The sequence below is a fragment of the Rhamphochromis longiceps genome, linkage group LG4 (genome assembly GCF_057381845.1).
Source record: "Rhamphochromis longiceps isolate RC_006_pf linkage group LG4, R_longiceps_female_GT1.1, whole genome shotgun sequence".
Taxonomy (NCBI): domain Eukaryota; kingdom Metazoa; phylum Chordata; class Actinopteri; order Cichliformes; family Cichlidae; genus Rhamphochromis; species Rhamphochromis longiceps.
Window position 1 is genome coordinate 26,966,778 of NC_140560.1, and position 12,574 is coordinate 26,979,351.

The 12,574-nt window shown below is 35.8% G+C and overlaps 1 protein-coding gene across 1 annotated transcript; it reads left to right on the top strand.

Moving 5' to 3' along the window:
- The first annotated feature begins 3,359 nt into the window (after window positions 1–3,359).
- Window positions 3,360–11,157, top strand: LOC146671811 (adhesion G protein-coupled receptor E5-like). The gene is made up of 18 exons (XM_085404184.1): window positions 3,360–3,699; window positions 5,195–5,278; window positions 5,558–5,701; window positions 5,813–5,965; window positions 6,081–6,209; window positions 6,343–6,386; window positions 6,490–6,597; window positions 6,818–6,971; window positions 7,175–7,297; window positions 7,381–7,571; window positions 7,677–7,838; window positions 7,943–8,137; window positions 8,946–9,163; window positions 9,255–9,315; window positions 9,402–9,493; window positions 9,623–9,791; window positions 9,873–9,959; window positions 10,296–11,157. The coding sequence occupies exons 1-18, from the start codon at window positions 3,669–3,671 to the stop codon at window positions 10,335–10,337; spliced, it is 2,187 nt and encodes a 728-aa protein (XP_085260310.1). The 5' UTR covers window positions 3,360–3,668; the 3' UTR covers window positions 10,338–11,157.
- The last annotated feature ends 1,417 nt before the right edge of the window (window positions 11,158–12,574 follow it).

Consider the following 12,574-nt stretch of genomic DNA (forward strand, 5'->3'; position numbering starts at 1 on the left):
TATGAATAGCAGTCAACATCTATTCATTTCAAATTCATCCACGTGTTCTAAGTCAACTGCATATTTGTAATCACTGCTGATACAGAGTAATGTGAGATAAAAGCTGAAAGAAAGCAGGATTAAACTTGTCAGTTAGCACTTCTAATTACTTCTACAGAACTTTCAAACTAGTAGCTTAAGAAATTAAATGAAAAAGCAAGGAAAGATCTTAATGTAAACTTTGACAACATTTTTTGCTATAACGTGTGAGATGAAAGGGGAGAGTCTTTTGGTGTTTCACTGGTTAGCAAGAGGTCTACATTCTCATCCGTTCCTCAGTTGTGGGATGTATTTAGTTGCTAACCTCAACCATATCCTGTATGTCACACTGCTAGGTCAAAAGTAACTGAAAAAAACAGTATCAACACATTAATTTTAGTATTGCTTTTGGGGGGAGGTGTGAATAGTTTTTGATGTTTTTCAGTTAAAATGAGTTTTGTTTTTGTTTTTAAATTCCTAAATGCCAAGAATTTAAAGAAAAACCATAAAACCAAAAAGAAAAAAACATTGCAAAGGACTGATGACAATTTAGATTTCTGAGAATCAAACAGGAGCGTATTTTTTGAGACACTAACACGGGTTATTTAACAAAATGTCCCAGTTTTGTCTCTCTTCTCTAATAGGTAATACATGTAGTCATGTTGCTTAAACAGAATTTTCTTGTAAAAGATGGAAAGCAGAAGAGAAAAGGAGAAGTGGGAATTTAGCAGTACCACTATTTTTTTGTGTTTTTTTCATGTTAACAGTTTCAGACAGTAAGTAGCAAAAAGCAAGAGTGTCCAAGCTAGAACTTCACACTGGCTCAGTGAAAACTGCTTTAAGAGCCGTACCATACCAGCAGTATCAGTTAAAACACACAGTTTGGCTAACTTCAATATTCACTGCTGTACCACAGATTTCTATGACACGAACATATTTTGGACTTACAGTCGTCAGTGTAAGACACAGACACAAACCAAAACATTCAGACTCCATTCTGACCTCTAGGTTCAGGGTATGTCAGGAAGTTGTTGAGACAACTGGGTCACATTCAGGTTCCTCCTCATTGTTTGGGAATCCAGAAAGAAACAAGAAAAACCAAACACAACTGACACAAAATACACAAAACTCTGAAAGTACACTATCTTGTTATAGGCAGGAAGAAGTTTGAAATATAACAGGATAAGCCTTGGACGCTTGCCATGATCATTATTGGTAAAAGTCACTCTGTGAAAAAGAAGTCAAAATGAAACAGTAGGAAGACAGTCGCCCAACTCAAGCGGAACACATGTATCATTTGAATACAGACTATGTGCAAAGGAGTGCCTGAGCTCTGGACTCACACACTGATTTATCATGCTAGGCACAGCTTTGACTGAGGTATGCATAACATCTTCACCCACAAAGCCTGACACTGACCATTATCTGTATTGTATGTGTTGGCCAGATACATCATGTTGCTACTCAGATGTATTCCCTTGTTGCACTGATATGCTTGCTTTTCTATGTAATATCCATCCATCCAGTTCAGCGGGGACGCTGGCGCATGTCTTGGCTGATATAGGGAGAGAGGCAGGGTACATCGTGGACAGGTCACCAGTTTGTTGCAAAGCTAACACAGAGAGAGACAGACAACCATTCACACTCACATTGAATCCTATGGGAAATTTAGAATTAACAACCTAACCCCACTAAATGCATGTCTTTGGACTGTGGGAGGAAGCCGGAATAACAGGAGAGAACCCACACAGACACTGGGAAAACATGCAAACTCCAAACAGAAAGGCCCCGGTGGATTTGAAGGCAGGATCTTATTGCTGTGAGACAACAGTGCTAACCACTGTGCCATTATGTAGCTTTTCTGTTTAATATTAGGTACTTTTTAGTGAAGTTACATTGTGATAGCTTTTATTCATAGATTTTATTTTATATTTATCAGGCAAAAACAGTGCTACCACTTTAGAACTATTTCATATACACCTATGAACACATCACTGTAGGCTACATATAATGACCAACAAAAAAAGCCAAACATTTGTGTCCAGGGCTCTGTAATTTAGAGATCTGAACATACTTGTTATTTGTGAGTTGGGTTATTGAAAAACTTCCAATAATGTAAAGCAAAAAAAAAGAGTAAGAAAAAAGCATTTTTCTGTATTTGTCTGTGACTTTGCATATAGATCGATACCAGTGATACAAGTAGTATCACTGGTCTGATCTGATAACAATACCAGCATTGATATCTATATCTGTTTCTCATGTAAACATGACAAAATGTTGCTCTTACACTTTATATTTTAGGCACTGAATCTTTGTCTACAATAATCATGATATGAAATTAAGACTGCAGCCTGCACAGGCCTGAAAATTACACCATGAATGTCAACTGGAAACAAAACAAGTCACTGAAAAAATTAGCAGTCTGTTTTATTTTATGACACTGCTCTTGCAACATGTTTCCATTCCTTCATATTTTCAGAGCAAAAATCAACCCTCACAGATCTTGATAGGTCATAAATGTATGAGTGTGTGTGTAGCCAAGCACGTCATAGTATAGTTTCAAAAGACTGTTTCCTGTTACACCGTGCAACAGGAAACCTTTAAAAGACGTAAAGTTTTTGGTTTGTAGAAGCATGTGGTGTATTTTTTCCAGTACTGTAGTGCTTAATCTGTCCTTTTATTGAATCAAAGTGCACTAGGCCTCCGCTCTGGGGAATTACATACAGACTATATACTATGTAGAGGAAACAAAATAGTAGAAGCCTTCTTTGTTTAATTCTTTCTAAATACAGCTCAATGCTGTTACCATTGTTACATTGTCTAAAAAACATAAGCAGCCAGAGGCTAAAACCATGAATATGTCATCATCATCATAATCAGCAGACTGTGTGCCTATGGGAGGGTATATCAGCTGGCAGGACACTGTAAAACAATGACTAGCCTCACAATCTAAACTTTTAACCCTCTGTCTGTTCCCACACTACGTCTAAAAGAGGAGAAAGTTCAAGTGACAAGTGAGCTATGGCAAAAAGAGACATAAATTATCAGGGTTGCATAATCTAGTAGCATATTGCTGCAGCTGTGCAGTCGTCAGAAATACTGGATTTCATCTGTCACCACACCGCACCCCTCAAAAAGTTAGTTCCTAAAAAGAAACTTCTGGTTGTACTCCCATAAAAACTTCTGCGTCAGAGGACTGATCTTATTACTGTGTGTGTTAGAGTGAGCGAGAGAGAGAGAGAGAGAGAGAGAGAGAGAGAGAGAGAGAGAGAGAGAGAGACTCCTCCCAACTAAAATTCACAGTCACCACACTATGTCACCCCAGTAGTCAGACAGGCAGAAAGAGAAAGGGGATAGTTCAGTCTGTGAAGGGATGTGTGTTGTTGGGGAGTGCTTCAGTCGCTGAGTTATTGGTTTGCTGCTGTCAGCATAAACATTAGCTACTTTTTCTATATCAGTTCATTTGACTGGTGGATTAATATTTATTATTTTTCAGTTTTTTAAATGACAGAAACAAGTTAAAGAACCTTTGAAAGAGTTGAGAAGAAGAGAAAAGGTTGGGACAACCTAAAAGTAGATAATTCTGCAGTTTTTGTCTGGGTTGGTTAAACTTTCTTGAAACGGGTAAGGACTCTTTTTGCTTCTTCACCATGACGTGCAGATGGAAGCTTCTTATACTGGGTGAGTCACATATGTGGGAGATGGAATGGAAAAAATTATCTTTTAAGATTTTTTTTGTAAGGATCTGAATTTAGGATGAAACTTAGACAAAAACATTTTCAACATTTTCATTGAACTGCTGTCTAGTAATACTTAAGCTGTCTAAAATAATGTCTATGTCTAAACAGCAGTTTTTGCTTTTCGGACATAGAAACTCTTGCTTTTTGTTGCATTTGTTTAGTCACTTTTCTTTGAGATAAAGTCAGCCAGCATATTGTCATTGACAAAATTATAGTAAATGAATAAAAGTTCTCAGAGATTTTCTCAATTTTTTGTCGAATATCTCATTTCATCTAAGCTATAATTCCAATTTTTCATGAGACATTACAACCATGTCACATTCGTGCAAAAGGGGGCAACTCACCCAACAAATTCCATGATATAAAAGCCCAGTTATTACTTTCTTGGCTGACTGCGCATCATGCTACACATTAATTCTCACTTCATTACTGTCATGTGGTAAATATTCTTTTTAAAAAGTGTTTCCTTCTTATTTCTGAATGACACAGTTCTGACGGCTGATAGTTTTTCTAAAAAGACACCAGGGACTGTCGTTTCAGTGCACAGCACTGCTGCCCTTTTGTGAAGAAGCTGAATGACCGCCTTGTACATGTGCAGGTTTCCTTTGAGAGCTTTACTAACCATACACTAAGTCAGGGTTCGAGACTTGTTTAGAAAAGAGATTCTTAAAGGTTTCACTGGTTAAAAAACTAATATTAAGTTGACCTTTATACTTAATGTTTCTTCTCTTCTCCCCATCCTCCACCATCCTGTCAGCTATACAGAAAGTTATATTAAGCAATTGAACAATTTAGCAATGTTTTAACTTCTTCAAATTAAGTCAGGAAACAAATGATTAAGTGTTGCTGCATCTAGCAACCAAACGTTTTAAACTGGCAACAGTTTTCTTTCATGGAAAAAAATAAACTGTAAATACAATGACAGGTGTTTCATTCTCCACCCCCACCCCAAAAACGAAAAAGATGCAGCATATTTCTGAGCCATAACAATAAATTAGTTATTTGTTTCAAAGATTACAGTAAATTTCTTTGTGTTTTTAAATAGCCAACTTTATACGGTGCAGTATAAAGTGCACATCAGGTGTCAGTTAGGAGTTCAAAGTAAATGGTCTGTGCAAACTCGCAGATGTAATAATGGTTTGTTTTTGTGCTCTGTCATGTAATGTTTTCTCACTCATAGGAAGCACAGTTCTCCAGACACCAATGTGCTGTTTATTTTGAATCATATTTCAGACGCAGGAATAATGTGAGGAAATTATGATAGAGAATGAGGGCCTTTGCTTCTTCTTCCCAGACTTTTTACTATCACAACCATTTTTGTGCAATTTATATGATAAACAAAATTCATAATCAGAATAAAACATCAGAATAGATTAATGTTCAAAAGTTACTGAACTATAGTATACAAAGCTGACAGTTCTCTGCTTGTTTTTTAGCTCTGTCTTTCTTCCTCATCATGGTGCTGTCAGTATCAGCAGGCTGCCCTAAAGGATTTTCAGCAAAGAAAAAAGAGTGCATTGGTATGACAAACTTTACAAAACAAAACATCTGACACTTAATCAGTAATGGAAAATGTGCAAGCTGAGCAATGTGTGCATTTTTTTTATTTAATAAATAATCTAATATTATCTATTAAATAATTTTATTAAAAAAGAAATAATTAAGATGTGTTTTAAACTTTTTCTATCAAAAGTTTGAGTTTTGATTTTTCAAGACATTTTTTTTAATCTGTAACAAAATCATATCAAAAAAAATATTTATGCAAATACATCTTTTCTAATGTTTGTGTCTTTACAAAGATATAAACGAATGCAATGATGATGTGAAGCGATGTGGACAACATACAAACTGCACAAACACAAATGGGAGCTACTACTGCCAATGTAAAGATGGTTTCAAAAGTAGGACAGGGGAGGTGAATTTTACAACTGGTGCATGCGAAGGTAAGTCATCTCAAATTTATGGTGATAACAACTCTGTGGTTGATTTGGAGAAAGTTTATGTCATACAGTCATAACTTATGTAAAGATTAAAGGTCTCTTCTTTTTTAAAAGATATCCAAGAATGTTTGGAAAACAAAGCCAAATGTGGATCTAACGCCAAATGTGTGAATACTATCCCCTATTACTCGTGCACCTGTGATGATGGATTCATTTCTACTACTGGGAATAAAAGCTTTCATCACGATCAAAATGCTACATGTGAAGGTAAAATGTTGTTCTCATTGGTGCTTCCATTTTAGAGTGAGCTCTTCAGTTTAAGGTGATGGCAGAGGATTTTTTTTCAGAGGTATTCTTACATGTCTTCTTCCTGCTGCTCTAGATATTAACGAATGTCAAAAAGGAAATCCCTGTGGTCAGAATGGATTATGTAACAACACACAAGGCAGTTATTACTGCATCTGCAACGCAGGGTTCACTAACTATGGCAACAAAACGGCACGGTGCACTGGTGAGAATACTGTCCATCATCCATTATTAAACTGGGGTTCTTCCCAGTAAATGCAACAGAAACAAACAGAACACTTATTGAATACCTCTGGTCATCCGTAAGCAAATTTGTTCATTAAACTTTCTTTCTTCAGAATCGAACTGTGATGTTTTCAAAGCTCTAAACGGGCTGGAAGAGGTAACTCCACATCACAAATACTATAAAGTATCAAAATTCAGCACATATTATGAATAGAGTTGTCTCACATTTTTGTTTTATCCACCACCAATCTCTCTTCTAGAAACTTCCCATTGTGAAGCAGCTCAATAAAAGCTGTCAGGAGCTCACAGGGGACAAAAGTCAGAATCCATCTGATCGGACAAACCAGACTGAAGAGGACTTATTGACGGTACTACTAAATTCAGAACATTTTAACCTTACTGCAAAAAAAAATCATCAAGTTTCTTGAAACCAGGCAGGAAAATAATGCTCTGCCTCTTTCAAACTGTCACATGATGCTCAGATGTCTCATAGACCGTTTACACTGAGGTAGCCTGAAAGTCTGCCTCAGTCTGCCTCTGTTTCTTGTTTCTCATGGTCTCCTCTCTCATTCCTCTCTTTGTCTTTAGAGATTGCAGTCAGAAATAGATCAGCTCTTGTCCAGTAAATTTCTCAAAGACAGAAGAAGAGTCTCCATCTTTCTGGATTTGGTGGAGAATGTTCTGAGGCTAATTGGAGCCATGACGAAGATGCCAGGGAGAAACACAACTTCCACTCACACAGGTTTAATAAAAATTTGCATTTGCAGCAGAATTTAAAAGAAAAACAAACCAACAAACAAATATGTCCAATTCAGGTAGATATGTTCAAATATGATAGGAGCTTTTGCCTAGAGATTGTACATTTATTATTAATTACATTTTCTTCAGCATTATTGAACAAGCAGTGTAAGATAAGAAAAAACAACAACATTTATCTGGTTTCAGAGCTGAAAATGCTGGTACATCATGGGCCTGTTATATCCAAAAGAAACACAACTTTATCAACTAAGCATGCTCAGTTGGACATCCAGATGGAAATGGCGGCTGGAGAACCTGCCTATTACCCTGGTAATGACAACGAATATCAAATTTGTAGCCAATTTTATCACGTTATGACACACTCCAATTATTTTCTCCTTTTATTGTTTCAGGCTTTACAACAGTGTCCTTGATGAGCTACTCAAACCTGGAAGACTCTACAGATACCTTCTTTGATGGGATCAAACCACAAAAGTACCAGAGCTTTAAAATAAACTCCAAAGTGGTGACTGTCACTGTTAGCAACAGAAATACAAGCCACCTCAAAACGCCAGTGAATCTGACTTTGGACCACTTGATACAGGTAAAGAGGAGAGCTTACTACTAATGTTTAGGGACTGTGTTAATCTACGTTGACAAACAGGAACAACAGAACAGTCAGTATCTCTGGTGTACATCTGTTTAACAGAAAAATCAAACGCACATCTGTGTGTTCTGGGATTCCTCGGTGAACGGAGGATCATGGTCTGATCGTGGCTGCGATGTGGTGAAGTCAAACCCGGAATATACTGTGTGTTCCTGTAATCACCTGAGCAGCTTTGCTGTACTGATGGCCCTCTATGAGATGGAGGTTAAAACTAATTATATATACCATAATGCTTTTAGTTCAGAATAAGTTTAAACTTCAACCCATTTTCATACAATAATGTTACCATTCTTTCTCTTCCACAATAGAATAAGTTCGAGTTGCAGCTGATCACCTGGGTGGGCCTGTCCATTTCACTGATTTTCTTATTCATCTCCATCCTGACATTCTCAATGATCCGCTCCATTAAAAGCACAAGAACCACCATCCACCTGCATCTCTGCATCAGCCTCTTCATTGCAAACCTTGTCTTTCTAGCGGGAATCTCTCAGACAGCGAACAAGGTAAACAGAAACTCCACTTGCCATCAGCATGTGTGCATTAGCAGAAGTTTCTGCCACCTTCAAATATAACAGAGAACTGTATACTAAGTTGCAGCAAAGCTACTGTTAAATACCCCAACTCTTTGATCTTTGGGCTGAAGGAATAACAACACTCAGTGTATAAATGCTCAATCAACAATCTCTTTAATCTATACAATTCTCTTTATTCCATACAACACTTTGAGCATTACAAATGTCCGAATGGGAGATGTGCACGGGAGGGTGTCCGGCAAAATCTCAAAGTGTCTGACTGTTTCTCACATTCTTATAGCTTCAGCCCTCCTCCAAACTAAGCATTCACATTCTTTCTCTCTCAGTGAGCCTAAGTTACAACCTTGGCTTCCTGTGCAATATGTTTTGTTCTTTCTACAATCAGAAAAGCAAAGCCACGATTCTCTGCAAACAGTATTCTCTTTATAAATCAACAGTACGAAGTACCATAGGATAGTGTAATTCATTCACAGTAAATCAGCAGTCAAATGTAATACAAACCAGCCTAATCAATCTAATAATTTCACCTTCTAACTATAGTATAATGCAACCGAAAACTATATAATGATTTCATAAGCTTAAATCAGAGGTATAATGTAACATAAGACAGTGTAATAATCTCACACTACTGAATTATTCATAAGAGATATTAATAAGAGATATATAATAGACACATAAACAATTGAGGAATTTCTAGACATTTCTCCCTCTTCATATTCATCCACATTATTCATGTCTGTTACCCTGATCCTCCTCTTTCCTTCACTTTCCCTATTAGGCTGGCTGTGCAGTGGTAGCAGGAATCTTGCATTTCTGCTACCTGGCAGCGTTTTGCTGGATGTGTCTGGAGGGCATTCAGCTGTTCAGGATGGTTGTCCTCGTCTTCAACACCACCTTTAAAACCCTCCACATGATGGCAGTTGGCTATGGTGTTCCAGCTGTTATCGTTACCATCTCTGTCTTAGCTAATTCTGGAGGATATGGCACTAAGAGATAGTAAGTTTTCCCAGTTCCAATTATATTGTTCTATCGTTAATTCAAGTTTGAATTACTTACTTACTTACTAAACTCTTGATGTGCATTTCAGTTGTTGGCTAAATCTGGAAATCATTTGGAGTTTCTTCGGCCCTGTCTGTGTCATCATCATTGTAAGTATTTAAATAATTATTGAGTTTAATGTGATCCAAAATGGTGACTTGTGTTATGTTTAAACCTCATCTCTTTGGTCTTTCAGATAAACATTTTCTTCTTTCTCATAACTGTGTGGAAGTTAGCACAGAAGTTCTCAAGTTTAAACCCTGATCTTGATAATCTGCACAAAATAAAGTAAGTCACAACTCAAGCTGCCCACACTAAACGCCCCATGCAATTGCTGTGTGGAAAGTATAACGTAATCTATTGCCTCACCAAAGTACCTCGCACATGACATGTATGCATCTTTGTTGCCTCCTGCAGGGCATTCACCATTACTGCAGTGGGACAGCTGTGCGTTTTGGGCATCATGTGGATCTTTGGTTGTTTCCAGTTTGAGGAAAGCACTGTAGCCATGTCTTACCTGTTCACCATTTTTGGCAGCCTTCAGGGTGTTATGCTCTTTATCATGCACTGTCTGTTTTCCAAACAGGTTAGTCACATTTGTCTCAAAAGTAAGGGACGAGTTCTGCTGTCTTTAGTGATGCCCATACTAAAGATTTTCTGAATTTAGGTGAGAGAAGAATATGAAAACATCCTGGCCAGATTCTGGCCTCAGAAGAAGAGCTACAAAGAGTTCAATTACTCCAGCAAAGCTCAAGTAAGCAGCTATTTATATTTTATTTTCCTTTTTTGACTTTCTCACTAAGCAATATTAAAGTGAAATGAAACATTTATTACAGAAAATTAATTTTGATTTGATTAATTTCATTTCATTTTGATTCATTTTGAACATTTGATCTGTTATGGAACTACTACTTAAATTTTAAACCCTAACGAAACTCAATTCTTTCCCATTGGTTAAAGAAGAAAATAAAATGTTATACTTAATACTTTTTCATACTTATGCAACTGTTCCTCAACTGTTCCCTATACTTAAGGAACAGTTGAGATGGTTTTCACAGCTGATTGAACTATGCCCCTTTGTCATCTTCAGGCATCCAAGAGCAGCCAGGACACAGGAGAGTCTCATTTTTGAGAAGCTAAAACCTGACTTGAGACAAACTCTGATTTGCTGGAGACTTTCAGTCATTGGGACATATTGACATCGCACTTATAACGCATCTGTTTGCACCTGTTTGCTTTGTTGCAAAATGTTGTAAATATTATCATTCTTTACTATGTGTGGGCCTTTTATTTTAAGTCACTGAGTTATCTATTCAAATCATTGCAACTTACAAAATCCTTACAAAAGAAGCATTTTGTTAAGTTTTTCAAACAGGAAATTATGTAAGTAGTTTTAGAAGCATAAATCTACAAGTATTAAAAATTTCAGATATGAAAAAATGTTTTCAGATTATCATAATTGTGTAAAGACCTGTTGTATCAGGTAAATCTAATAATGCAAATTCTTTAATTCAGGTACTGTATTTAATGAGCAATCTGAAACATATTTGCTGAAAAGCACCTTCTTCAACCACTTCCTCAAGCTTCTGAAAGACCCACAATAAGAGGACAATTATGAGACCGAAACATATATTTAAATGTTTTAAAAGTTTGTGTTTATATTGCTGAGCAATTTTCCTGTGTTTTCATTCTTGACTGCATCCATTCTCTGTGTTTTATCATGAAGCTATTTTAGAAGATTGTAAAAAAATTTTAATGCATTTACGGTTTGCAATTACTTCTTTATTTATGTTTATTGTTAAAAACCTTTTTTAAATTATTTTTTTAATGTTCTCCTAAAGGTTTTGGGGTAAATACATATTCTGATGTATATCATCTTTAGTGATTTTAAAATGTATCGCATTTGATATAGAGAATAAACTAGCAATGAACACCAGAAAGACAACTTTTTGGCCATTATTTCAGAACACAAAGCTTTAATTCAATGTTAAAGCATTTTCATAATACAGACTGCACCTTATGGTGTAATTTCCCCATATTTCGCATATGATTTCAATGTCATCTTTTTGAAATCAGGGTATAATTTTCATAAAGTAAGTCCTTAGTAGACAATAACTTTAAGTTTTATTATATATTATATAATATATTTATTATATTATATATTTTAGAGGAAAAGGACATTTGAAGACATCTTAAGTACTATATAATTTCAGTGTATTTTAGAAAAAAAGAGCAAATAATGTTTCCCCATTTTAGGTTGGAATTAGAAAGTGATTCTTGATGTTTATGCCATAGTTGTAGTAAATAGTCAGTTTTACTCTCATGCACAGTTGACTGTATCTGATGAAGCGTTGATCTGACTTTCCTGCATTATAATTATAAATGCAAAAAAGCACTATCAAATATTACAAGACTTAGGCCGTGTGACTTCCAAGCGATTTAACCAAAACATGTTTATATGTTTTATATATTTATTTATCTTTGTTTTCTGTCATAAACATTCAGGGTCCAACAAGATTTCTTTCAAAGGAAAAGAAAAATATAAAAATAAAATAGATCTTTTGGTGGAGAAGAAGAAATATTGCCACTTCGAGAGTGTTTCAGATTCCTTTTTTAAAAACTTCTTATATCTTGAAAGTTTCTGTAGTCAGGTGAACTATGGAGTTTTAGACTCTTTAAGATAATGTTTATGTTTTCATGTTAAATTAGTCCTGTCAATGTAGTTCCATTCATTTACACTGCACACATTAGGGGCTACTTAGCAGACCAGATGGCTGAGTTTTCTTTGACATCACCAGTTCATACAAGCAGTTCAGTTTCAGTAAACACCCAAGAGACAATCCACATCATTTAAAGTGTACACTGCATAAGTCCATCATGCAGTAGTCCCATTTTTGGTAGTCCAGGCAAGTTGATATGCTAAGAAATAATTTTAAAAAGTAAAATGCATATTTACTGGTGTTGGTTAAACAACACATCCCCCCCCCCCCCCTTTTTTTTTTTAAACTCATTCACTGCCATTGACGTCTATAGCCGTCAATTGCAGTGCATGAGTCAATGGGTTTAACCCATTCACTGCCAATGGCTGGCAGTGAATGAGTTAATATGACTGGTACAAATTTGTACGCTCAATGTTTAATGCCATCAGTTAGAGTGTTTTTGTTTTGTTTTGTACTTTTAGACTCATTTTTTGTCTTGTTTAAGAGTCACCAAGAGTAAATTATGATATAAAAATAATTAGCTTTGAATTATCATATTTGAAATAACGTATTTCCTCATAACATATTATATAACACATACTGAAGCTGAGATTTATTTTATTTTGTAATTTGACATGAAGATTATATTATATTTTTAATACAAATGTAA